Raw genomic sequence first — 26,055 nt, forward strand, 5'->3', positions numbered from 1 at the left:
ACCCAACAATATGTGTGCAGCTATTAATTTGCTGCTAAAACATGTAAGCTTTTTATGATTTATTTTATTGAAAATGCTGTAATTCAGAATGCTTGGTAACATGCAGAGACAGTATACTCTCCCATGCCACCAGATAAGGCAACGTCCACGAACAAAGCAGCATTTCAAAAGAAACAGCAAAACAAAAACAACATAAAAAACATACTTTAATTACAACTTCAGAACCCAACATACACAATGGAAAAACATGTATTTTCAATAAATATTTTGCAAGGGTATGTGCTGCAAGACTAGTCTCTTCCTTTCATGTGCTATCAGTCTGTCAATCATAAGCTCCAGATCAAGCATACAGGTCTTCATGCCATTGTTCATGAAACCCTAAGGAAAAACAGGTAGGGTTGTCCGTGCCACATCTTTGATGAGGGTGGCAACTGTAAGGAAAAAACAAGCACTGGCAAAGCAAATAGGTTTCGCTTTTGGGACCTGGTTTTTCCAATGGTTTTAGCCATGCGGCACACATAGCTAAAGAATATTTTTTTTTTTAAACCTTTTGCGAAGCCTTGCATGTTGTAGAAGCGTGCACCTACAAATTGATGCAGCTGCTTTTTTGTTTCTTTTTAGTTAACGATCCAAGTTGGATCAGTAACTAAAAATAGAAAAAATATGCAAAATCTTTTATTTTTTAAATGGGTAGGACTACAGAAGCAACACAGGGCGGAGGTGGGGGATGAGTTTTTAAAGCGTGTGGGCAGAAGCAACATGGAGCGGAACAAACACTGGGCACGGATGGAAGTAGCAGCAATATGGAGCATGTGTGTGGGCAGAATCAATATGGGTTTGCAGGTGGGGGAAGCAACATGAGGGCAGTGGTTGGGAGAAGCAATAAGGAGTTTTTAGAACTGGGTTTTGACAACGCCACCTTCAAAAAAATCTATTTCTTACAGTATAAATCGAGTGGATTTTGAATCTGACCCTTAGAACCTTTGGGTCTCTATGATTAGCATCTTTCATCCTTTGGCGAGAGTTTGTCACTCATGTCTTGGCTGAGTTCAGTATCCCTTTTATTTTAAGTCGAACCCTAGCAGACATATTTGGGGCATGATGAAAGCTTACTTGGAGAGAGGGAGTAGCACGCACGCGCGCTATTCTGCTGAAATTTACACTATCAGCGCTGCTGTAACTTTTAAACAATTGCTTTTGCATTTTGCTTTTTAAATTGTATTTACCTTGTTTTTAGATTCTTCTTTGTGTGCCTTCTCACTTGCACTCTAAATTGGGCCCCCCACCGCGCTTTTCGCGGAGCTATGTCACTTTCTTTTTAGCCTTCGTGTTTGGTGCTGGGCGCCATCTTGGGGGTAGTGTGGAGCGAGTGTGCCACTTGTGGGAGCGCTCTAGCGCTCTTTTGTAACACAGGTGAGCCCTACTTAAGGCGAGCTAGGTAGTAGCTCGACCTGGAGAGAGGGAGTAGCACGCACGCGCGCTATTCTGCTGAAATTTACACTATCAGCGCTGCTGTAACTTTTAAACAATTGCTTTTGCATTTTGCTTTTTAAATTGTATTTACCTTGTTTTTAGATTCTTCTTTGTGTGCCTTCTCACTTGCACTCTAAATTGGGCCCCCCACCGCGCTTTTCGCGGAGCTATGTCACTTTCTTTTTAGCCTTCGTGTTTGGTGCTGGGCGCCATCTTGGGGGTAGTGTGGAGCGAGTGTGCCACTTGTGGGAGCGCTCTAGCGCTCTTTTGTAACACAGGTGAGCCCTACTTAAGGCGAGCTAGGTAGTAGCTCGACCTGGAGAGAGGGAGTAGCACGCACGCGCGCTATTCTGCTGAAATTTACACTATCAGCGCTGCTGTAACTTTTAAACAATTGCTTTTGCATTTTGCTTTTTAAATTGTATTTACCTTGTTTTTAGATTCTTCTTTGTGTGCCTTCTCACTTGCACTCTAAATTGGGCCCCCCACCGCGCTTTTCGCGGAGCTATGTCACTTTCTTTTTAGCCTTCGTGTTTGGTGCTGGGCGCCATCTTGGGGGTAGTGTGGAGCGAGTGTGCCACTTGTGGGAGCGCTCTAGCGCTCTTTTGTAACACAGGTGAGCCCTACTTAAGGCGAGCTAGGTAGTAGCTCGACCTGGAGAGAGGGAGTAGCACGCACGCGCGCTATTCTGCTGAAATTTACACTATCAGCGCTGCTGTAACTTTTAAACAATTGCTTTTGCATTTTGCTTTTTAAATTGTATTTACCTTGTTTTTAGATTCTTCTTTGTGTGCCTTCTCACTTGCACTCTAAATTGGGCCCCCCACCGCGCTTTTCGCGGAGCTATGTCACTTTCTTTTTAGCCTTCGTGTTTGGTGCTGGGCGCCATCTTGGGGGTAGTGTGGAGCGAGTGTGCCACTTGTGGGAGCGCTCTAGCGCTCTTTTGTAACACAGGTGAGCCCTACTTAAAGCTCGCCTCCTGCGCGCAGCGGTGACGCGCAGCGGGAGCGCCGGACTCTCGCCGGAGTCAAGCCAGAGTCCTGCCCGTCTGCGCCCGTCAGCGTCCCGGAAGCGGGCGGAGCGGCGGGTGGGACTCTACCATCAGGGATGATTTCCCCGGGGTCTCTTCTGCGCTATTCCTCTGGCGATCTTCGCTCATTCCGTCCTCTCGGCAATGGTTGTCGTACAGTATTCCCGGGCCGTTATCATGGGAAAACCCGCTGCCCGGCTTGTGGTTGGCGCCCGACCCGCTCGCTCCTCTCACGGCCGAGCACCAATGGCTCTAGTATGGGCTTCGGGTGTATACTATTGAACACCAGGTCAGCCTGCAAACATGCGCAGGACATCTATGAGCTTCTGGATGTAGATAAACCACTATGTCTCATGCTCACTGAGACATGGTGGGGCGACTTCTCTAACCCTGATGTCGTCCTGGCAATCCCGCCCGAATATAACATCTTCAGAAAGGATAGAGCCATGGGTAGGGGAGGCGGAGTAGCGCTAGTGGTCCGGAAAGGAACTCCTTGCGAGATCCTGCCAGCTATTGACATTCGTGGCTCGGAAAGCCTAGCCTTTTCTATCACTTTGTCCCCCCACCAATCCTTTAAGGGATTGCTTGTTTATAGACCGCCTGGCTCCCCCGGCACCTTTTTTGAAGATCTGGATATGGTGCTGGTGGAGCTGGCCCTGAAAGCCGAACATTTCATCGTGGCTGGCGATTTCAACTTCCGGATGGATGATTCATCCGACCCGGCGGCCGCCAAACTTTCGGAGGCACTGACCCCGTTGGGGCTCATTCCCTATTTTCAGGAGCCTACGCATGAGAAGGGGCATACCCTCGATCAGGTCTTTTCGTCTGTGCCTCTCGAGGGTATTGAGATCACTCCTGTCTTATGGTCTGACCACTTCCTTGCAAAATTTGTGATCAAGGGCATAGTTAAATCTGCGGCCATTCCGGTACATCATCAGGGTCGTGTCTATAGGCCTCTCCATTGCGTTACCCTGGAGATGCTGGCCCAGGCAGCTGAGGCCCATCCCTGTCTTCTTTCAGGTGATCTAGACAGGGATCCGCAGACCTTGCATGATTGGCTACTGGATAGGCTCAATGATCTTGCCCCGGAAGTAACATCACGCTCGACACCAAAACGGGTCTCTGCGCCTTGGTTTACCGCTGCACTGTCGGCTACGCGGCAGCAGTGCAAGGTAGCCGAAAGAGCTTGGCGGGCACATTATGACACTGTTGCCAAGTTGGCATACAAAACGGTGGTTAAGGCTTACCACCGGGACATCCGTTTAGGAAAAAAAGCTTATTTAGCCAGGAGAATCGATGCGGCTTCAAACTCTTGCAAAGAGATTTTCTCTATTGTGAGAGAATTTACCTCATCTTGGTCTAACGCCTCGGACCAAAAACCATCTGGTACCTGGGCCACGGACCTTGCAGATTTTTTTACGAGCAAGATCTTACGCATTCAGGAGTCATTCCTTGCACCAGTGTCTGCCGGCCAGGCTGAACTTGACATCACCATACTGCCACAGGCCGGGCCAGGGGCGACGTTGAGTGTGTTTCCCTCCATCTCTGCTCCGGACTCCCTGGCTCTTATGGGCAATTTAAAATCGGGTTCTCCTCTTGACCCATGCCCTGCTAAATTTTTGGCGAAAGTGGCGGAGGTGATCAACCCGTTGGCCAATCCGCTTTTAAATCTTTCACTGAGGCTTGGTGTCGTCCCGCAGTCCTGGAAGCAGGCGATGGTGATTCCATTGCTCAAAAAATCTGGTTTGGATCCGAAGGCCCCGGTTAATTATAGGCCCATCTCTTTGTTGCCGGCCCTTACGAAGATTCTGGAAAAGCACGTCCATGGCGTGCTTTCCAACTTTCTTGAATCTAATGGGATCCTGCATGCCACCCAATCGGGCTTTCGTCCCCATCACAGTACTGAGACTGCGCTCCTGGAGGTCTCGGAAACCGTTAAAGGGGTTCTGGACTCCGGGGGCAAAGTCATGCTGGTGATGTTAGATCTGTCGGCGGCATTCGACACCGTTCCCCATGTTGGTCTTCTCGCTAGACTTTTCGAGATAGGCCTACGGGGGACGGTGTTCGACTGGTTTTCTTCTTTTCTTGCCGGCCGCCGGCAGTCGATCTGGGCCCCGCCGGATTCCGCCGTGATGCCGCCTCTGGGAGTCGGGGTCCCTCAGGGCTCTATTTTAAGCCCGACCCTCTTTAACATCATTATGACCCCATTGGCGGCGTTGGTGGAGTCGCATGGTGCCCAGATCGTATCCTATGCGGACGACACCCAGCTCCTCTTCTCTTGTAAGAGAGGAGGCGACTTTGATGGGGAGAGCATTCGGGATTGCCTTGGGGCTGTTTTTCATTGGTTCCATCTAAACAGCCTTAAGTGCAATTCCGACAAGTCCGAAGTACTTTTCTTTGGGTGTGATACAGAACCAGACTGGCAGGCCTGGTGGCCACGGGATATGTTCCCTCCGTCCTGTTCCTCTCAGGTTGCTAAGAATCTGGGGGTGAAGATGGATAACAGGCTCACCTTGAAATCCCAGATCCTGGGGGTGTCGGGCATCTGCTTTGGCGTCCTCAGGATGCTGCGGAGATTTCTTCCTCTGTTGTCCATGGAACACAGGACGCTGACTGTCCAGGCTCTGATTGGGTCCAGGTTGGATTATTCCAACGCTCTCTACCTGGGCCTTCCAGAGTACTTGTTGCAGCGGCTTCAAGTGGTACAGAATGCCGCTGCAAGGGCAATCTTTGGCCTTAGCAGGCGATCCAGGGCCTCGGGCCTGCTGGCAACTTTACACTGGCTTCCTATTCGTAAGAGGATTGCTTTTAAGGCGCTGACCTTGGCCTATAAAGCTCTTCACAAGGAGGGAGCCAAGTACCTCCAAAAGAGACTGGTTTTTTACCATCCAACCAGGTCCCTGAGGTCGGAAGCCCTGCATTTTGCTGTCGTCCCCCGGGTTAATAAAGCGCGCCTCGGAGGCCGCTCGTTTGGATTGCTGGCTTCTCAGCGGTGGAATTCTTTACCACTGGCCCTGCGGGGAGCCAGCAGCCTATTAGCTTTTAGGAAAGGCCTTAAAACCTGGTTGTTTTCTCAGTAGCTGGTTCTCCGTGAATCTTTGGCCCATTCTTTTGTTAGTTTTAATTGGTGTTATGTTTTTTATGTTGCAGTATTATCTCTTTCTCCATTAAAGCGCCGGGACACTCTTTTTGAGTAGCCGTGCGCTATAGAAATGAATAAATAACATAACATAACATAACATAACAGTCGTACAGGGGGGAAAGCAATTTGGGGCGCAGGTGGGGAAGTACAGCAGGGCATGAGTGGGGAGGTCAAATGGGGGAAAGAGAGCAACGTGGAGCTGGTGGGGAGAAAACACATAGGAGTGAAGGCAACCATGGGGGGGTAGGGCAGAAACACACGGGCGAGAGAGAATAACAGGGAGAGCAGATGGGGGACCGAATCATACAAGCGAGACAATGGCAAAACATATGTACCCTCATAGAGTGCTTACACAAAAAGAAAAAATATCGCCTGAAAAGCCAGTGGTGGAAAACTGGGTTACAGCTCCATGGACGGAACAAAATCAAGAAGAGGAAGGAAATCTCACACAACTAACAAATAAGAAGCAAGCAAATGAGACTGGCAAGGAAGCCAACCAATGGTGCGTAACAGGGGGGTTCTAAGCCCATTTTATGATAAAAATATGTCTTGCAACATACAATGTATTCTCTGTTTTAGTCAAGAAAAGGAAAGGATCTCACCCAGGCAGACACCTAGAAAACCTAGAGTGAGGTTTTGATTGCTGAAAATCTGGGCCATGCGCAGCCTCTGTAGGACTCCTAAGCCTATAGCTTCTAATCTTCTAGAAGCCAAGTTCCCCTATTTTCATCCCTCAACCAACCTCCCGCAATTGATTTTGTCCCCTATTACTGGCTTCCTTCCTGCTAAATCTCCTGTTCCCTCAATTGATTTTATTTTTGCCCCTGATTCCTGGTTTCTTCCTACTAAATCTCCTATTTCCTCTTTCCCTATCTATCCACGAAGCACCTGAGGCCAGCTCACCCCAATGAGCTATTGCTCTGTTTGCCTAGGTGTTAGCACACAAACAGGCCATTCTTAATTCCCTCTCTGCTGCCCCGCCCTCCTAAAGCCTTGAGGCAAATTTCGGGTGGTGAAAACTAAAAGCACTATACAAATCATCTACACGGCATGAGTCTTGTGAAGTGGGTGATGCAGACAGTAAAAGATCCACAATATCAGAGGCTGTTTAGATGTTTTTATGGCATTTTTCCCCGTTTGTCACAATTTTCATTTTTTAGCTTTCTTTAGATGTTCTCTCAGAAAGAAACATAATGAGCAGAATACCAGAAGGAACAGGTGGGAATGGCTATTTTTCCTAAATACAGTCCTATTTTTGTGCATGTGGATGCTGTTTCTTATAGTGTCTGATTTGTTAATACGCACTTGTGAGCATTTATCTTCACAGTAAAGTGCAGGGTGCAACTGGCCTACTTGCAAGGTATGATAAATGTCGTTGGAGCTCACACCAGAGATTCAGCAACAACCTTCCTCAAGAAAGGAGAGAGGACTTTAAAGAGCTTATTTCTGAGGGAATTATGGCCTCTACCCTGATAACAAGTTTGGATGCAGACTCACTCGACTTATCAGCACAATGCTGTTATGGGTTGGAAATAAGGCATTTCTCTAGGCTAGGCCTGACCGATTTGAAACCCGAAGCGCAACAGTGGATTCTCCGTATTCCCTTTTCCAGCAAAAATCACTTTGGATCACATGCAGATGAGTAAATCCACAGGAAATGAAGTTCTAAATGAAACTTTGAGAGAAGATGGCCTAGAGAGGAAGAAAGTATGAGAGTAAGTGAGTATGAGAAGGACTAATTCAGGCATCATGACAATTGGTATTCCCAGAAAATCCCTCCATGCTCTCAGCAACAGCACCAGTAGAGGAAGCAACACCAACAACTGCATCCATCAAGAGGAACGTTAGGTCATCAAACCGCTGCAGCTGCGGGAAAGCCTTTAGGAGGAAGCAGTGACTTCCTCCTTCCCCCTCCTCTGGGTGCCACTCCGGTAGGGAGAAGCATAGGAAAACATCTATGAGAGCGACCACTAAGAATGGTTGTTGAATATTGTGCAAAGTGGTGTGCAACAGGAAAGGACACAGTCTGTTACAAAAAAAGGCAATGGAGTAGGCCCCCGATTCTTAGAAACAAATTTATTCCCCAAAAAATGTGGGTGGGGGGAGGGAGTTTTATATAGCGCAAACTAAACCTGAAGGTATCAGAGCATTTTACATAAGCACCAGTTGCCCTACAGATGGCCACATTCATTTATGTTAGGCACGGGGAGATTAAGTGATTGGCCCTGAAAAAAAAAGAAGTGATTGGCCCAGAATCACAGGATGTTGAGCATCCCTGCCAAGATTCGAACCCGGTTTCCAAGCTACGAGGTCGACCGCTCTAGTCATTAGGCCATATCCTCCCCCTTATTTACTGTCTAGTTCAAAAGAAGAAACCTAAGCACAGACCCACTAATGCTAGGCTACCCATCAGATCTATCCTCAAACCAACTGAGGAGGCTGGATGCGTACTGGCCACCTTCAGGATGCTTGCTCCATTTATTTTGAAACATCAATTGTTCTTGAGGTTTTTAAGTGAGCATCGACCATTCGGCCGAAGTTTGGTCCAATAACGTTTGCAAAGTATATTCAGATGTCACAGCAGATTTAAGGAGAAAGCTAATCATCAGCTATCCACATCTCAACGACTGTTGATAAATATGTTACTCACTTGTAACTACCGGTGTCCAGTGTTGGTATCTTTCATGGATTCACATGCTTGAGTCATTGACGTTGGAGCTTGCAATTACATATCAAAGCAGTACAATACCTCAACAAGTCGCAATGCCTACGAAATTTGCACGCAGGGCCAGAGACAACTTGATATTTAATGTGTGAGCTGGTAACAGTGTTATTGGAATGTCTACAGCAGTTGTGGGCTCGGCAGGAGCACACATTTTCTTAGTGTTAACAATGATTTTGTTGTCAACAGAGTCGTTGACAAGGGGAATGTCACAGGAATGTCTTCTTTGATGAGACAAGTGTCACAAAGCTCATCAACAGTCGAAACCGTTGACTAGGATGTCTGTGACAACTAGAGACATCCACAAGGAGGTCACCACTCCGGTCGTTGTCAATGGAGGTCTTGTTGAGAATGCAGTCTTTGATGATGAGGGTGATGAAGCCTTTTACGTTGATGGGAGTATCAGCCACCTTCACTCATAAACACTCGCATATTCTGTAGAGCTGGCTGCCATTTGGAGTATTGGGGCTTATTGGTCGCACCTTAGGCCAATCTTATTTGCTCTTCTGAAATCGAGCTTAAGTCTTTATGCTGACAACCCCACAATGATCATCTCTTTCAAGGATGATTTCCATTTCACTGCTGAAAACATCTGAGCCTTTATGTCATCTGTGGACCTTTGGATGTCCGTCAATGTATTTACTTCAATGGGGTCCTGATATTTGGAGTCCCGTCCTCCATTTGGTCCTCCAGATGGTGCCCCCTGAGTTAAGAGAGGCCCCAGCATCAACTCCGACAGCCTGGAATCCTGGCATACTATTTGACTTTTATCTCACTTTCACACATCAAGTCACCTAAGTATCCTCAGTTACATTGTTCTTAACTTAGACTTCTTACAAATGTTCTTCCTCTACTTGCTTTGTTGCACCGCAAAACAGTCTTCCAAACCATCGTAATCTCACATCTAGACCACTGCAATTCCCTGTATTTTGGTCCAACTAAAAACTCTATGAACCACCTTAAGCTTATCCAGAACCATTCAAGAAGGCTACTACTTGGCCTTTCTGCTCGCATTCCCATGTCTGACAGCTGCATTCCCTGCATCAGCTCCCATTGTCTATTTGTGAGGACCTGTGTACCTGCCATCATGCCTCTACAGGGTCCCTCTTGCTGCAATGGAAATTCCGCTTATTGACCAAACCAAGCATTGCGCTCAGCAGCTATGCATGTTATTTCCATTGCAAGGCTCCTCAAAGCTGATTCGGGTGGTCACTTCATCATGTACCTACATACTGCACAACAGGACAGTAAACCCCCCGATAACAGTCTGGAATAGAATTTCCTCTCTTCCCTAAAGAAAATCAAGACTTGGCTGTCTACCTAACTCCTTCCGAAACTGTTCTTTTCCTCTGGCTCAATTCCTCAGCATGCCCTAGTTTTGGGTACCAATCTCAAAAATCTTTATACGATATATATATATATATATCCACCAAAAAGAGTTGCCCCTGTGAGGTGTACTAACTTGGAAACATCAGCCTCAAAGATGACGAAAGCAGCATGTGAAAAGCTCCGCTTTTATTGATAAGGCTCAACGCGTTTCAAGATCACTCCCTTTCTCACGAGCCAAAAGCAAGGACAGCAACAGCAACTCGGTGAGATCACCTGCATTAAATTATAGTTCCGCCCCAGTGGGCGTGTTCTCCTGCCTCTAGGGCATCTGGTATTTGCAGTCTCAAACCGTTGTATCCCCATGTGGGTATTGCTGTGAGCCCGGTATTCGCCGTCTTCCCATGTGGGCACAAGCAGTCAGTCCAGTCTGCTAATATTTATTCGTCACCTCGTGCTGTTTCCTTTCCTGTGGCCCAGAGCCAGGTCCTGCCCGGCTCAGCAGGTCCGTATGATACGGCGGGTCTCACCTCGCGGCGTAGGCTAGCCGCTAAACATCCACCAAAAAGAGTTGCCCCTGTGAGGTCTACCAACTTGGAAACATCAGCCTCAAAGATGACGAAAGCAGCATGTGAAAAGCTCCGCTTTTATTGATAAGGCTCAACGCGTTTCAGGATCACTCCCTTTCTCACGAGCCAAAAGCAAGGACAGCAACAGCAACTCGGTGAGATCACCTGCATCAAATTATAGTTCCGCCCCAGTGGGCGTGTTCTCCTGCCTCTAGGGCATCTGGTATTTGCAGTCTCAAACCGTTGTATCCCCATGTGGGTATTGCTGTGAGCCCGGTATTCGCCGTCTTCCCATGTGGGCACAAGCAGTGAGTCCAGTCTGCTAATATTTATTCGTCACCTCGTGCTGTTTCCTTTCCTGTGGCCCAGAGCCAGGTCCTGCCCGGCTCAGCAGGTCCGTATGATACGGTGGGTCTCACCTCGCGGCGTAGGCTAGCCGCTAAACATCCACCAAAAAGAGTTGCCCCTGTGAGGTGTACCAACTTGGAAACATCAGCCTCAAAGATGACGAAAGCAGCATGTGAAAAGCTCCGCTTTTATTGATAAGGCTCAACGCGTTTCAGGATCACTCCCTTTCTCACGAGCCAAAAGCAAGGACAGCAACAGCAACTCGGTGAGATCACCTGCATTAAATTATAGTTCCGCCCCAGTGGGCGTGTTCTCCTGCCTCTAGGTCATCTGGTATTTGCAGTCTCAAACCGTTGTATCCCCATGTGGGTATTGCTGTGAGCCCGGTATTCGCCGTCTTCCCATGTGGGCACAAGCAGTCAGTCCAGTCTGCTAATATTTATTCGTCACCTCGTGCTGTTTCCTTTCCTGTGGCCCAGAGCCAGGTCCTGCCCGGCTCAGCAGGTCCGTATGATACGGCGGGTCTCACCTCGCGGCGTAGGCTAGCCGCTAAACATCCACCAAAAAGAGTTGCCCCTGTGAGGTGTACCAACTTGGAAACATCAGCCTCAAAGATGACGAAAGCAGCATGTGAAAAGCTCCGCTTTTATTGATAAGGCTCAACGCGTTTCAGGATCACTCCCTTTCTCACAAGCCAAAAGCAAGGACAGCAACAGCAACTCGGTGAGATCACCAGCATTAAATTATAGTTCCGCCCCAGTGGGCGTGTTCTCCTGCCTCTAGGGCATCTGGTATTTGCAGTCTCAAACCGTTGTATCCCCATGTGGGTATTGCTGTGAGCCCGGTATTCGCCGTCTTCCCATGTGGGCACAAGCAGTGAGTCCAGTCTGCTAATATTATATATATATATATAAAAACTTCAGACGTATCACAGATCAAAATTTCATTGCACCCTTAAAACTATTAATAAATAGTGTAATTACTTAGGATACATATACAGCCAATACCAGTAGAAACCTTACCACAGATACACAAAAGTTTCCATCTCCTATTTAAAATGGAACTAGGGGCGTGGCAAAGACCGTTCCTGCCCACATTGAGGGGGCGAAGGAGCAGAGTATGTGAGATGCGTGGCGGATGAGAGTGGATTGACGCTGGGCCTGCAACACGGTGTTGGGGCCCACGAACCAGACAGAGGCTCGCTCCCGCTGGAGACCTTGTGGTGCCCGCTGGCTGAGTCAACAATTACAAGGTGAGCTCTGAGAGCTCAGAAGAAGCCATGAGTGGGCCCTGCGGTGGGCGGAGAGGGCGAAACATCCAAGGAGGCAGTGCTTGAGGCCTGCGGGAGCCGTGGTCACCCAGCACGGCCGCGATTCAAGAAGCCGGCCACGAGTGGCGAGGTGGTCACTGCGCTGTGGCATTTCAGCAACCCGCCTAGCCTGGAGCCTGAGGGGCTGGCATCCGGTGAAGTGGAGCGGGAGGAGGTCGGGTTCTGACAGAAGCCCCCCCCCCACCCCTCCTGCGGGCTTACAGAGATAGTGGGAAGCATTGCGAGTCCTCCTGTGGACACCAACCTGAGTGGAGGGCCTAAAGGCCGCAAAGAGGTGCAGCAGCCTTAGCGACTCTGAACGGAGGTACGTTGGTGGTAGGGCACCTCCCTGAATCCCTGTAAGTGGGGTGTTGCGGCCGAGGTGGCTCTAAAGGGCAGTACCGAACCCCGCATGGGGGGCTGACTCAAAGCTTCCTCTTGCTGCTGAGGCCTCAGCGAGCGCTACAAGGAGGGGAAGGAGGGCCTAGAAGTGAAAGGCGCGCCACCGAGAACTGTGGTCATTGCAGGGCGCACACACCAGCAGAGCTAAGGGGCATACGGGGGCACAGGGGAGCCTCCTCCAGTGACCGGACTCTTGGGTGAGTGCCTTGGAGCCGCTTTGGATCGTGGCACGTGTCCGGTGCCTATAGCACATTGAACTGGTCCATATCAAAGGAACACTGCTTAGCTCTTCTGGCAGAATGAAGTAGATCGCCCAGCCTCATAGCTTATAGTGGTTGAGAGGCGGGCAGACCCTCGACGCGTGCTCTGCGCGTGGCAACCCTACTCTGATATTGCTAACTACCTACAGCCCTATACACCATATTCCACCCACCAGTTGTAGGGTAACCGCTCGCGGTCGGTCCTCAAGGACCAGGAGGGAACATCTGAGATCGACCAAGGAACATTGCTAAGAGAGGCTGTGGGACACAATAAAAGTAGCGAAGCCCGGACGTATAATTGGAGGATGGCTCCCTCTGACTTCCCACATCGCAACAGCCAAAACTACAAATACAGCTTAAATGGCTGCAGCCAGGATTAAAATAGATAGGTCAGTGAAGGACATGTTGTTGAAGCAACCACTGGCATTCACCACGGTGAGTGCAGGAGATGAAGATCAAAAAGAGGGGTTGGAGGCTTCTGACGCCTCAGCGACCAAAGCCTTTATGACCACGCTCTTCACCTCTCTCCATGAAGACTTGCTCCCAATGCAAACTCAGCTCTCAGCTGACCTAAAGGATGTTAGAAAAGATCTGGATGAGGTGGAGACTGTGTCGCATACTTGGAAGAACGAGAAACTAGCAGGGATGAAGAACTGAAGATGATGCAGCAGGAAATCCTGTGACTACGCGAGCAACATATCGAACAGCAAGCGGCTACAGAGGACCAAGAAAACCGCTCACGCAGAAACAACATGCACATCAGGGGGTGCCATCCCGTGCAGAAGGAGAGGACATCCGCGAATATGTTCTTGCTCTTTTCAAACAGGTGCCGGGTGACGAATGCTCCGTGGAGATGCAGATTGATAGGCACAATTGTCCTGTGGCATTGGCATTGGCATTTACATTGGCATTTACAGCTGGCACAGGACAATTGAAAGGGTGCGTTCTATCAATGACTGGCTTTTGAGCCTTAGCATTAGTCTTACAATCCCTAGAGCCACAGTGACGAAGGCTAACAGAACAAGCATTGGCAAAGCCAATATGTCTCGCTTATGCAAAAGATGTTGGCTTTGGCAATGTGTTCTAGCCATGTTGTACACAAGTGTGGCTGCTGTGCTGTGAAGGATGACTCATAATTCAGGCTTAGAACCCTAACTTTGGCAGTAAAATAAGCCAATACAGCCCTCTGATCCGAAAACAGCGGAAGAGGTGGGCCCATGAAGGTTACATTCCAGAAATTGAACACAACAGCAAAGCTGCCACACATTCCGAAAGGGGCTTCTTCTTATTCCATAGTCTTAAATTACATTTCTGCATACCCCTGTTCTGTTCCATTTGGATTAAGAATTCAAAAGCAGCTTCAATTTTTTCAGGGCTAAGCACACACCTTTATGTACCAGGAAGAGACTCAGCACCAGCACAGCAAGCCTCTGCAGGAAGCTGCCTAGAGAGTGAAGCTGCCTAGCATCAAGCCAGATTTGCAAACATTTTGAAACATTCCAACAAATATATTTAACCACAATTGGCAATAGGTCAGAGTTACCTTAAAATATGCACTTCTTATTGAGTGAAATACAATAATTGATTTAGGGAAAATGTATAATGATAAATTGGAAAGGACAACAACATATTAGTCTTATTAAATAACATGTTTTGCACAGTGGGTTTATACAGATAGCTTGAAAAGAAACAATCAAAAAGTAACACTGCAGTGTGAAAGACAATTACAGCGACATGAGTTGAAAAAAACTGCACAAACAGAAGAGTGGCAAGTCCAACCGCAAGTATAGCTCCTGCCAAAAATATTTATGAAGGAATCCTGTATTTGCATGAAGCAACTCTTACCGCTGCCAAAAGAATGATTGCGTCTGAGATTGTGGACATAAATGGGAGCAACTCAGCCTACAATGGCAGGTATTCGTGGCTAAGTAGACTCCTTAGTTAGAGCGGACCTATGACCACTCACAACTGATGTTGTGTGGTTAGAAGGGACAATCTGAAATGAGCAGTTGAAATCAGTGAAGCATAATGTCCGCAATATGAAATATAAATAAACATGATGAGGTTTTCTCAGCATGTGATGTCTTGGTCTTTCTAATCGTACTCCACCTACCTCATTCCCAAGTGCCACAGCTTCCAAGTTCTGCTGCAGGTTGCCCTTGAAGTATTCCTCCGCCTCCTTCCGGGCCTCAGTCAGCTGCAGCTCGAGCTCAGCCACCCGCTGCTGAGCGGTAGATAGCTCCAAAGCACTGTGCTGAGTGTGATGAGTCAACTCATACCGGAGCTGGTCAACATCCACCTGCTTCTGGCGCAGCTGAAGGAAGACATGAGCATCAGAGAGACAGTGAGCAGAATGAATCCCCAGAAGCAGTTCAGCGGCATGCACCATTGACAGTACCACAAAGAAAAGGGGGCACGAGTAACTTAATGAAGGAGAATTAACATTAGTCTTACTGGCTACACTAACCAATGTCAAAACTTTCAAATATTTATTAAAATATGCAGCAGTTAGCCATGTCATATCTGAAGTACAACTTTTTTTATAATGAAACTTCCCATAGCTTATCAGATTCTTATCAAATAAACTGCTAAGAAGACATCTGACACAGTTCAGAGTTGTCTCCTATTTCCAATATCTTGGTAAAGTGTTTAAATCTGAACAAAATGAAAAAAAGTATTGTATATGAGTTTGTAGGTTGGCTACTGGATCCCCCGAAAAGGTCAGCTCCTTGCTATCACAGAGTGGTAATAATTAAACCCCTCTGGTGAATAATTTATGTAACCCCAAGTTCCAGCCCTTCTCCCAAACTCAATATGATGGAATCCAATCCTCTGGAGCAGTCCAAGCCTCCTTTTGAGCTCTCAGGTATTAGTTTCTTCGATCTAACCAACTGGAGAAGGCATCAAGGAGAGAGAATTTCCTCAGAGAGTCGGTCAGTAGTTATTTTGGTGAGAAATGGGACTTGTATTTGCAGGAAAGCAAGGAACCTGTAATAACTCCTTATGGCACCTTTTATCGAGATTAGGAAGTCATTCAATTGGTCCATTGAGGGGCTTGAGAATACCATCAAGCAACAATGAGGATAATTGAAAGCTGAATCCCAAATACCTGAATGACCTTGAGTTTGGAATATCTCCTTACTGCAAGATTTTAAGAATCCTGAGAAGGATCTGAGACATGGGGGGCTTATAACAAGAATGTGACACCTGGAGTAATTTCCCCTGGAGTGATTGCCAGATTCATGGAAGCCTTTGCAACCCTGGAGAGTGAGGACACTCTCTACCTAGAGTTGTGAATCTCTCTGCTTGTGAATGCTACATCTACATACCTGGGAGCTTGCTTTTTGTTTGCCAATGATTGCCTCTCTAAAAGGAGAATATACATTGTGTTACAATGTATATCTTCTGATTGAGCAGTTATAAGGTCTTCCTCTTTATACCTTGTGTGTGAGCTGTGTGACCATGGACTCCAGATGAGCAACCCGGGCTTCTAGTTTCTTTGTAGCAGCTGCAGAAGCAACTTTGTCTGCACGCAAAGCACCTGAAAGAGAAAAAGTAGTGACATAATCCTGCGTGGGAGAGGGTTCGCGGGCCATTCTGGACAGCTATACTAGAGAGCAAGGCAAGAGGTAAAGTAACAAGAGTAAGCACTGCCAGACAAAATGCACTCTAAAGGAAGTGGTGCTTGAATTCAGTGCTGAGGAGTGTTTCCAGACAGTGGTGCCTTTGAGAGATGTTTGTAAGAAGTATTGGTGAGCAGTGCAACAGGATCATGCAGAGCCAAAGGTTTGAGGGAGCAGCAGAGGAATAGTGGCTGAGAGTACTGCCAGTTGTGCAGGGCACTGTGTCAGTAGAAATAAGAAGGTATCAACGCTATCACTATTACATCCACTTGTCCATAAGTCCCAACCCTCAATTTATCCCATAACCCTGTGCTTGGATCACAAGTATAAATATTGAAATGCCATGGGCAAAGAAAGAAAATCCAAATGTAATGCTTCAAAATCAATATACTGAAAAATGAGAGATCTGCCTTAGCTAGATGGTACCAGGTTATACCTCCTTGGTGTGTTGTCTGCATTCTGCTTTCAGTCCTGATGCTGACAACCAGGGCTGTAGGCAGATGGCTGAATGTCTTTGCTGTAAAAAATCCCTTTTCAATTTGTTCCAGCGACATTAATGTGCACAGCACTAACATATCAGGGGGAAAAGGGAGAGTAGCGCGAAATTTGAGGGAAACTTATGTATGCACCAGATGGAAAACGTTACTTACCATGTAACCATCAGTTCGAGGTGTGTATTGTTGTATATTCACATGCTCTGTATACTCCTACCAACTGGTGTTGGGCCCAGATATTTTCAAATTATTTTCTTTTAAAGACCTTTAAGTCATAAGAGCTGTTGGGACTCCACCCTTGCTCCACACTGGCTCCACCTCAGATTTGTTTCTGCTCCGCAGGCTAGGGGTATAAGCGAACAGCAGTGTTGAATACAGAGTAAGATACATATAGCAAAAAAGTGAAAAGGACATAGAAACATCTGTGGCTTGTGGTCGCTTCCAGGGAAGAGGGTGGCTGAATATTAATCTACAGATTTAGAGGCTATGTACAGATGGTTGCAAGGTAGGCAACATTTTCCTTTCATAGAATGTGTGGCTTTAGATAAACATGCTCTGCATAGATTGAAAAACAGTTCCTCTTCAAAGCGGTGGCTAGTAGCAGATGATGCACATCTTGGACAACTGAAACCTGTTGACGTGCTCGAATGTCTAAGCAGTAATGCTTTGTGAAAGTGTGTGGCACGTGTGCTAGGCACTGTTGTTTGCTGCAGCATTCAGTCTTGGCGTATCTGCGTGCAGCGTGCTGTTACTCTGTTGCTCTCGCATATTTTAAATCCCTCGTTCTGTCGTTTTAGTTATATTTAGGTTTGACTCTTTTCCCTGTTTTTAAATACGGCTGGCCCGCTTACCTGCACGCTGTCATCTTACCCGCACAGTAATTTGGAACACACCGCATTTCGCGGGTCCCTCGCCACTGTCTCGTTGGCGGCCATATTGGGTGAGGGGTGAGCCACATCGCGGTCTAGTCCTCATTCAGGAGGCTCGACCAACATAAATGGCAGCCATGCCTTCGCGCAGCGTCATCGCGCAGTGGGATCGCCGGACTTCCGCCGGAGTTACGCCTGAGTTCAGCCCGTCTGCGCCCGTCCGCGCTGAGGACGTGCTGCAGGGCGGGCTGGACTCGGCTGACCCTTCTTTACCACTCTACGAGATGCCTAGGCGCTACTCTCCGGCGGAACTCATGGCCCTTAGACCCCCAGTGCAACGATGCTTTCATCGTTTTTCACCTGATGAGTGCGCGTACTTCCAGCGATGTGTGTCATGTAAGGTTTCCCTTTGTTACGCTGTTTCAAGCCCCATTAGATCTCACTCAAGCACGGGATGTTTATCTACATTGTCACATAAAACTGGCTTTTTAATTAACGCGCGATCGTTGATTAAGCACAATATTGCCTTCCATGACTTTGTTGAAGAAAGACAGCCAGACTGGGTCTTTATTACGGAGACCTGGGCTTCGGATACCTCCGGGCACGATCTTCTTTTGGCCATCCCCGATGGCTATCTTCTTCATAGACAGGATAGACTTTTGCGCAGAGGCGGAGGAATTGCTGTTCTCATTAAATCCTCGCTCTCTTGCTCTATTAAACCCCTTCCTGGAGATAGTTTTGAGGCACTTTATTTCTGCATTCTGTGTGCACCATCCGTTTCTTTTACTGGAATACTTATATACAGACCACCTGGCCCTAGGGCGAGTTTTCCTTCAGACCTTCTCAGAATCCTGGAACCCTATTTCGGAAAACCCTCCCTTTCCATCTTGGGTGACTTTAATTTTCATCTCGATGAGGTCAACTCAAAGGATACTTTAACACTAACCGAGTCACTTGAAGCTTGTGAACTTGTTCAGCTGGTTAGCAGCCCTACACATAAGGCTGGTCATATCCTTGATGGGGTTTTCTCGAGTGATTCCAGGTTATCTACGGGCTCACCTTTGCCGCTAGTCTGGACGGATCACCTTGCAATACCTCTTGAATTTGCCCTTCCTGCCCAGTTTTTAATTAATCATAATGACACATCATTCACCCTTAGGAGAAACTACAGAAATATCACTGATGACACTATTGCCCCCTATATCCGACTCTCTGAATCTTTCTCTTCGAAGACTGCGAATGACGCAGCACAGGAACTTATGTACTCTATTTCTAGTGCGGTGGAGGAGCTTGCCCCCGCCTCCCTGCGATATGCAGCCCGTCAGAAACCTACTGCTCCCTGGTTTTCCGACCATCTTAGACTCTTAAGGCAGGGTTGTAGAAGTAGCGAGAGAAGATGGAGGAAGTCCTGGGATCCGGAAGATCGAGTAGCTCACAAATCCGCTTTGCGGAACTACAAACAGAGAGTCATACTGGAGAAGCAAGAGTATTTTTCTAACCTTACAGGTTCCCTAACGTCATCTAGGGAGCTCTTTAAAATTGCCGATTCCCTATGCTCTCTTCAACTTCCTGATCCTGTAGTGAGCTCCCAGGATCTATGTGATAACATCTGGGACTTCTTCCACAATAAAATCCTGGACATTCATCTGTCTCTTGAAGCCCAAAGTCAGTCCTTGGATAAGGATACTTCTGTTGCCATAGCCAAGTTAGATGCGCTGGGTAAAGAGCCTCTCAAATTATTGAGGGAATTTCCTTTACTATCTCTTGAAGGATTGAGTCTCCTACTTGATAAGATCAAATCCTCCTCTCCTATGGATCCTATACCCTTAAAAACTCTGAAGGAGTGTAAAAACAGTATTTTGCCATCTATGCTGGAAGTCATGAATAAGTCCATTGTCCAGGGCTCTTTTCCAGTAGTGTGGAAGAAGGCTATTGTAAAGCCACTTCTCAAAAAACCTTCTTTGGACCCTGCTGTCCTTAAAAATTTTAGACCCATCTCTCTGCTTCCGGCTCCTGCAAAGATATTGGAGGCACACCTCAACTTTCATCTTTCCACCTTTCTTGAGACCAGTGAGTATCTTGATAATACACAGCACGGATTCAGAAAGCATCATAGCACTGAATCCGCACTCACGGTAGTAGTCGATAACATCCGACGTAAGGTGGATAGTGGCCAAACTACAATACTGGTCCTCCTAGACCTCACAGCCGCATTCGATACCCTGTCTCCCGCCATTTTAACTTCTCGGCTTAGTGAGGCAGGAGTTACCGGACCGGCTTTGAAACTTCTCGACTCTTTTCTCCTTGATAGAGAACAACGAGTAAAGCTTGGAAGTTTCCTCTCCCCTGCCAAGTCATTGCAATGCGGGGTGCCACAGGGGTCGGCTCTGAGTCCGACCCTGTTTAACATCTATGTGGCCCCCGTTGCCAGACTATTAAGATCGCAGGGGATGGAGGTGGTGTCCTACGCTGATGACACCCAAATCATGGTGTCATTGGCCCATTCCTCTGTCCAGACATCCGCCATTGGCTTTAGGTCATGCATGCAGCATGTTGCAGATTGGATGGTCATCAACTCCCTAAAGTTAAATAGCGACAAGACAGAGGTTTTGGTCTTTGGGAAAGATCTAGACGTCTGGTCGAGTGAGTGGTGGCCTACTACTCTTGGCATCTGCCCCACCCCCTCCTTATCCGCCAGAAATCTCGGCGTGGTTTTTGACACCTCACTTTCCATGACGCTCCAAATAAACAGGACCGTGGCCACATGTTGGGGTGTTATTAGAACCCTAAATAGGATTCGTAGCTATCTTTCTTTGCAGGCGCGGAAGCAGATTGCAGTGGCTCTTGTAGGCTCCAGGCTTGATTACTGTAACTCCTTATATGCTGAATCAAACAAATGCTTGCTCCATAGATTGCAAATTGTGCAGAATGCTGCTGCACGTTTTGTTCTTGCCCTCCCTCTGGCATCTTCAGCTACAGTTGCTAGAAGAGATCTTCACTGGCTTCCTGTCCAACATAGAATCTCTTTTAAGATTCTATGTCTCACTTACAGGGCTCTTGTGGCTGACACCGAAAATGCACTTGGCTCTTTCCTTACTCGCTACTGCCCTTCCAGAACCCTTCGGTCTGCTGGATTATTTCAACTGGTAGTTCCACGCACTAGATTAGCCAGATGGGGAGCGAGAGCTTTCTCTGTGGTTGCCCCTAAGCTTTGGAACTCTCTTCCAATTGAGGTTAAGACTCTCCCTTCTTTGGATTTGTTTAAAAAGGCCCTTAAAACCTGGTATTTTACCAAAGCGTATGAATAAAAGTTCGCCGTTTCCGATTGACGAGCTGGATTATTTGTATTTGACTTAGGCGCCTTGACGCCCATTGGGTAAAGTTTTGCGCATGATAAGATTTAAATCATTCATTCATTCATTCATCAGCTAGTGGTCCAAGTATGGAAAGACATGTATGACATTTTTGGCGCAGATGCGCTGCAACTACAGCCGGGAACTTTGTGAACACCCTTGGAGCCTTGGTGACTCTGGTCGGTTGCCTACTTACCAGAAGCTGAAGATACTATTGATGTGCTGAGTAGATCAGAATGTAAAATAACACATTTGTCAGATCCAGCGGGACAACGTCCTGCAGGGTGACCATGTGAAAGTGTTCACAGAGGTTGAACCTATTCAATGGCCAGAGGTTTATAATCGACCAGAGGGAGTCGTACTTTTAGAGGATGAGGAAGTAGAGGACATACATTCCTTTCGAGTATGGTTTTGCAGGCACTTGTTCGATGGTGCTCTCTGCAAGAAGCATTTAAACCTATTCCTCTAGGAGCTGGAGGTGGTCTGAGCTTAGGATGTGGGGGGTGGTTCATTTTAAAGGCATGGTGTAGCATTCTAGACAGTACCATTCTTGCATAATGGAGAGCACCCATTTATTTGAGGTGATGCCTTTCAACTGCTCGGGGTTCTGAAAGTGCGGTTGGTGGTGTTATTTGAGACGTCTAGCCTCAGATTCCTTACCATTGAATTATCTGCAGGTGCCAGGCTTGATCGGGAAAATGTTTTACAGAGTCCATACAAGTCCTCCCCTGACACGCTGACGTCAGTTTCTTCGTTTCCGTACTTCTACGTGGATCTGGAGACCAGTTCCTCTGGCCATTTTTTGGCAGCTCTCGACATTTTGTCAATGACACAGTGTGCGTTTTTCTGGTCCCTAGACCTTTGTAGTATTTGAATGTGGTGTCTGGATTTTCACCATGACTCTGAAGAGTGTGTCTCCTGTTTTCAGATTTGCCCCCCGGCGCAGCACGAGCACTGCATGATTCTACAAGTGGCTCTGTGGTCGTAGGCACCATGTCAGTTGCGGTCTTCTTATTCCGAGGACCGTTAAAGGCCCTGCTCGAGGAATCCTTCCCGTTGGCGTCCTTCGTCCTCGATGTCTACTGGTAAGTCACAGCATAAGTGGTTGCAGTCGCGGCCTTCCCCACCTTCATCGCATATGCATATGCACGGCGTCCGACGCCCCTCCACATCTCAGCGAGAGTCTACCCCACGCCGTCCAGTATTACCCACATCCAGGGCAACTCTGGATCATGTGCGGGATTATTTCTCTCTTCATGCTATTTTTGGTTCTCCACCTCCCTCTGGTGCGTGTCTCTGCACCAAGTAAGCCAGACGAGCCTTCACAGAATTCACGCCGGCGGAGTCTCCCCCTGCATCAGTGAAGCCCTCTGGATCTGTGGTCGGATCAGTCATGGCTGCAGTGCACATCGCTTTGGGGTTCCCACCTGTGACACCAGTGTTGATTCAGCCAGTCGAAGTTGACAGCGGCAATCACCACTACTGCATCTCTCCTCTGCGATGTCGAAGTGTCGCCGCATCAATGATGGACAACGTCGGGAGCAGTGTCGAAAGAGCAGGTCACCCCAGGCTAACTTCTTCGGAGGAACCCCTAGCTGTTTTCACTTCGGGTGACCAGTGTTTTGGTGGCGTCGGTAATGACATAAGTGACTATGCTCAGCTTCCTCTGGAGTTTCATTGGGTGTCTGAACTTAGTAACGCTAGTGGCCTTGAGTCTCCATCCTCCTCAAGCTTGTTTTCTCCTCCAAGCCTAGCTACTGAGATTAGCTCTGCTTTTGCTGAGCTTCTGAGGAGGGTTGCAGTAGTTCTGGAGCAACAGCTCCCTTCTGTGGGGTGCTTCATCAGGACCATATGGGGGCGGAGACTGTGCTCCACGTCAGTGAGGCCTTATTTCATATTTTGCTGGGCTCTTGTGTTAAGCTCATTTCAGGGGCCCCGGTCTGCCTCTTCTGGCAGCCTACTCCACGCAGCTTTTGGTTCAGGCTGCTACAGCCTCCCCTGACATGGGTGCACTTCCGGACGTCCCTCCAGACAGAGAGTCGAGGAGTCTCTTTGCCCTTGTTTGGTATATCTTTTCTGCCACCAAATCAGCTCTGCGCTCACTTAATACCGCTTGTGTTTTGTGGTGGGTCTCAAGTTTTGTGGGATTCGGTCTCACGCCTTCTCCCCTCACTACCGGACGAGGCCCAGGACACTCTTACCCAGTTACTCCAGGATAGCCAACAGGCAGCTAAATTGCTGATTCGATTAATTATGGATATCACAGATTCAGTTGGGTGTGCCATTGCTCTGTCAGTGGCACTTCGCCCGCATGCCTGGTTACGCACCTCTGTTTTTTTGGAATCTGTTCAATCCACCTTGGTGGATATGCCTTTCAATGGTCACCATCTGTTTGGCGCTCATGCTGATGCCGCTTTACGCCATTTTCCAGAGAGTTAGAGTGGTGGGGAAACTTAAGCCCTAGTTGCCATTCCATCTGCTTCTTTCCCCCTGTACTCATTCTGTCCGGGGATGGTCTCCTTGATTTCTTTTCTACGTGAGCCATTCTAGGGCAGTGCCTGTTTGGCTTCTTCTTTTCACTCATCACCTCCAAGTGGCATCCACTCTGGTGCTCCTGTCCCGGCAGGTATTTTCTTTTGTTGCATTCTTACCCTGTCAGTGCCCCTGGTTTGTTTTTTAGGATGCATCTAATTGTTTTGGCCCTGTTGGGTTTCTACGCCATTGGCTGAATGGTGTTCTTTTGCCTTCTACTCAAGTTCTGATTGGGATATTTTGATGGTATTGTGCAGATGCACTGTTGCCTTGTTCCCTGTCCTACAGGGTACTTCGTTTGTATTCTTCCATATGTTTCTGACAAGACAGAATCCCATGTAGGGGACTCAACATGCCGTGCTTTGGCAAAAATGGTGCAGGAGGTTTCTTCCTGCTCCTGTCCCCCGTTTAGTTAAGTGTTTCTCCACACTAGCCAGGGGCTAATTTCCTTTCACTCTATCTGGTGCCCTTCTTGCCCAGCAGACGCAAGAGAAGGGGCATGGTTCTTGGCCTAGGGTGCATTGTTTGGTCCTGATCTAGGTGGCGTTCCTTCTTTACTCTTTTCAGGCATTAGCACTTCTTGTGCTAGTTCTCGCTATACACGGGCTCTTTCCCTTTTTCTTTCTTTAGGTTCTTTGCAGACGTACCTTATCTATATCTTGGCATGGCAAGCTTACACTGCCGACCCTTTCTCTTCTATGCATCTGGATTACCTGTTTTAATCTGCTTCTGCCCTGCGCAAAGCTGCAGTTACTTTTCGCATTTGGACAATGTTTTTGTGGTTGTTGGAGACGTCTCCATGACACCTCAGATACCAACCCCATTGTTTGGATACTGACCTGGCTGTTTTTCACATGTGCCTTCTAATGCTTTATGAGGTTTATGGATTTTTTTCATTTTCCATTTCTTCGTGAACATGTGCTCCTTGACCACCCACTCTGGATTGGTTCATACGGTGGACGGTGATCCCTTGAAATTCTTTTCCAGGAAGTTTCCTTCACTTCTCGTGAGTGCGGATACAGTGCCAACCACTTGGGGGGGTTCGTTCACCTTTGAACTAATAAGCATACCAAATATAATCTTAGGTGATGGCAGGATCCTCACTAATGATGTTACATGGCTTGTTGTACGGGCATAGGTCTGTCCTGTGGAAACTGGAACCTTTTTTTTTTTGCTTTATTGCCTCCGCACTTTTTAGACTGTATGAACTGCCTCTCTATCTGTTACTTCAGTTCTTTACAATGGTTCTTTCGTTTGGACCTTCATTTGACCTTTCCATACAATTTCCTCCATTTTCGTCCACTGCTTCAGCTGGGTCGCTTCTCTGTCTGCTATTCTTTCTTTTACTATGGGGGCTAGTTATTTGAATAGGCCTCCCCTGTGTAGACCTTTATTTAACTTTACCCTTTTTACAGTCTACGATAGTAGTCTTTATTTCTCTTTCTAGACGGGGTTGTTACTCACCTGCTGTTTTCCTTTCAACTATCTCTTGGCCGTCTGATCATCTCAGTTCAGTTGGTAGTGTTGTTTTCTGTCTGATTACTTTGTTTTGTGGGGTGTGTGATTCCCCCCATCCCTTTTATCAGGGCCCATGTGCCTGGTTGCCAGCTTGCCGTTGTCCCATCTATGTCCCATGACTGATTTTGTGACCGTTTATATATACCCTTCATTGGGACATTTTATTATACAATGTAATTTTTTATATATATATATATATATATATATATATATATATATATATATATATAGAGAGAGAGAGACCAGAGTAAAGCGGAGCCCCGCGTGCGGCCAAGAAGAGTCCGCAGCAGCCCCCGTGAGTGGGGGCTGTCAGGATCATTGTAGGTGCCGATTGAGGGCACCGGGGGGAGCCCAGTGAATGGGGGCTCTCTAGGCACAGTGTTGCCAGTGTTTGCCTCCTGCTGCAACCAGCTGCACCATGAGAGCGTGGGCAGCTGCACCGAGGGGGCAATATTGTTTTAAGTCCCGGAGTGGGGCTTCAAAGGCTTCAAACACCTGTTTGGCATATTTAATTTACCTGTCAGTAAGGGGCCAATTCTTTTGAGATAAGGAGGAAGGGGGTGAGGTACACCCCACGCCCCTGTGCCTGGCGCACATTGTCTTCGCTGCGTTGGCAGCATAAGGGGCAGTGGGAGGCCCCAGTTAGACCCCTTACTTTTGATGACATAAGGCATTTGTGCCCCAGTGAAAGGCCAGTTGGCCGGAGGCAGTTCTGTGTTTAGACATAATAGGTTTATTGCTAATAGGGTACATGCCTAATGATTATGCTTATGATGTTTATGCCTGACCTCATGTGATTTATGTGATGCCTATGACATAAGGTGTTTATGTTGCTGATTATGCCTTATCTAATGTGACTTATGCATAAGGTGTTTATGTTGCTGATTATGCTTTATCTAATGTGATTCATGCATAATGTGTTTATGTTGCTAAGATGTTCTCTGAGGGCAATATTATACCAGTAAATCAACATTTTAGAAAATGGCCGCGAGGAGGGAGCACTACATCTGAGCTCCTGACACTGGGATCACCTATGCCGTGTAAATCCCAGTTGCCCCCTCCATATCCCCCCACAAAGAACGAGG

At 47.5% G+C, this 26,055-nt stretch overlaps 1 protein-coding gene across 1 annotated transcript in view; it reads right to left on the reverse strand.

The window, feature by feature from the left end:
* Positions 1-26,055, reverse strand: part of CCDC57 (coiled-coil domain containing 57) — a 742,721-nt gene that overhangs the window by 204,371 nt on the left and 512,295 nt on the right. The window contains exons 13-14 of the mRNA XM_085617570.1: positions 16,022-16,122; positions 14,695-14,895 (exon numbers count right to left, since the gene is read on the reverse strand). Of these exons, the coding sequence (XP_085473696.1) occupies positions 14,695-14,895; positions 16,022-16,122 (302 nt within the window). The remainder of the gene's footprint in view (positions 1-14,694; positions 14,896-16,021; positions 16,123-26,055) is intronic.

The sequence above is a fragment of the Triturus cristatus genome, chromosome 7, assembly GCF_964204655.1.
Source record: "Triturus cristatus chromosome 7, aTriCri1.1, whole genome shotgun sequence".
NCBI classification, from domain to species: Eukaryota; Metazoa; Chordata; class Amphibia; order Caudata; family Salamandridae; genus Triturus; species Triturus cristatus.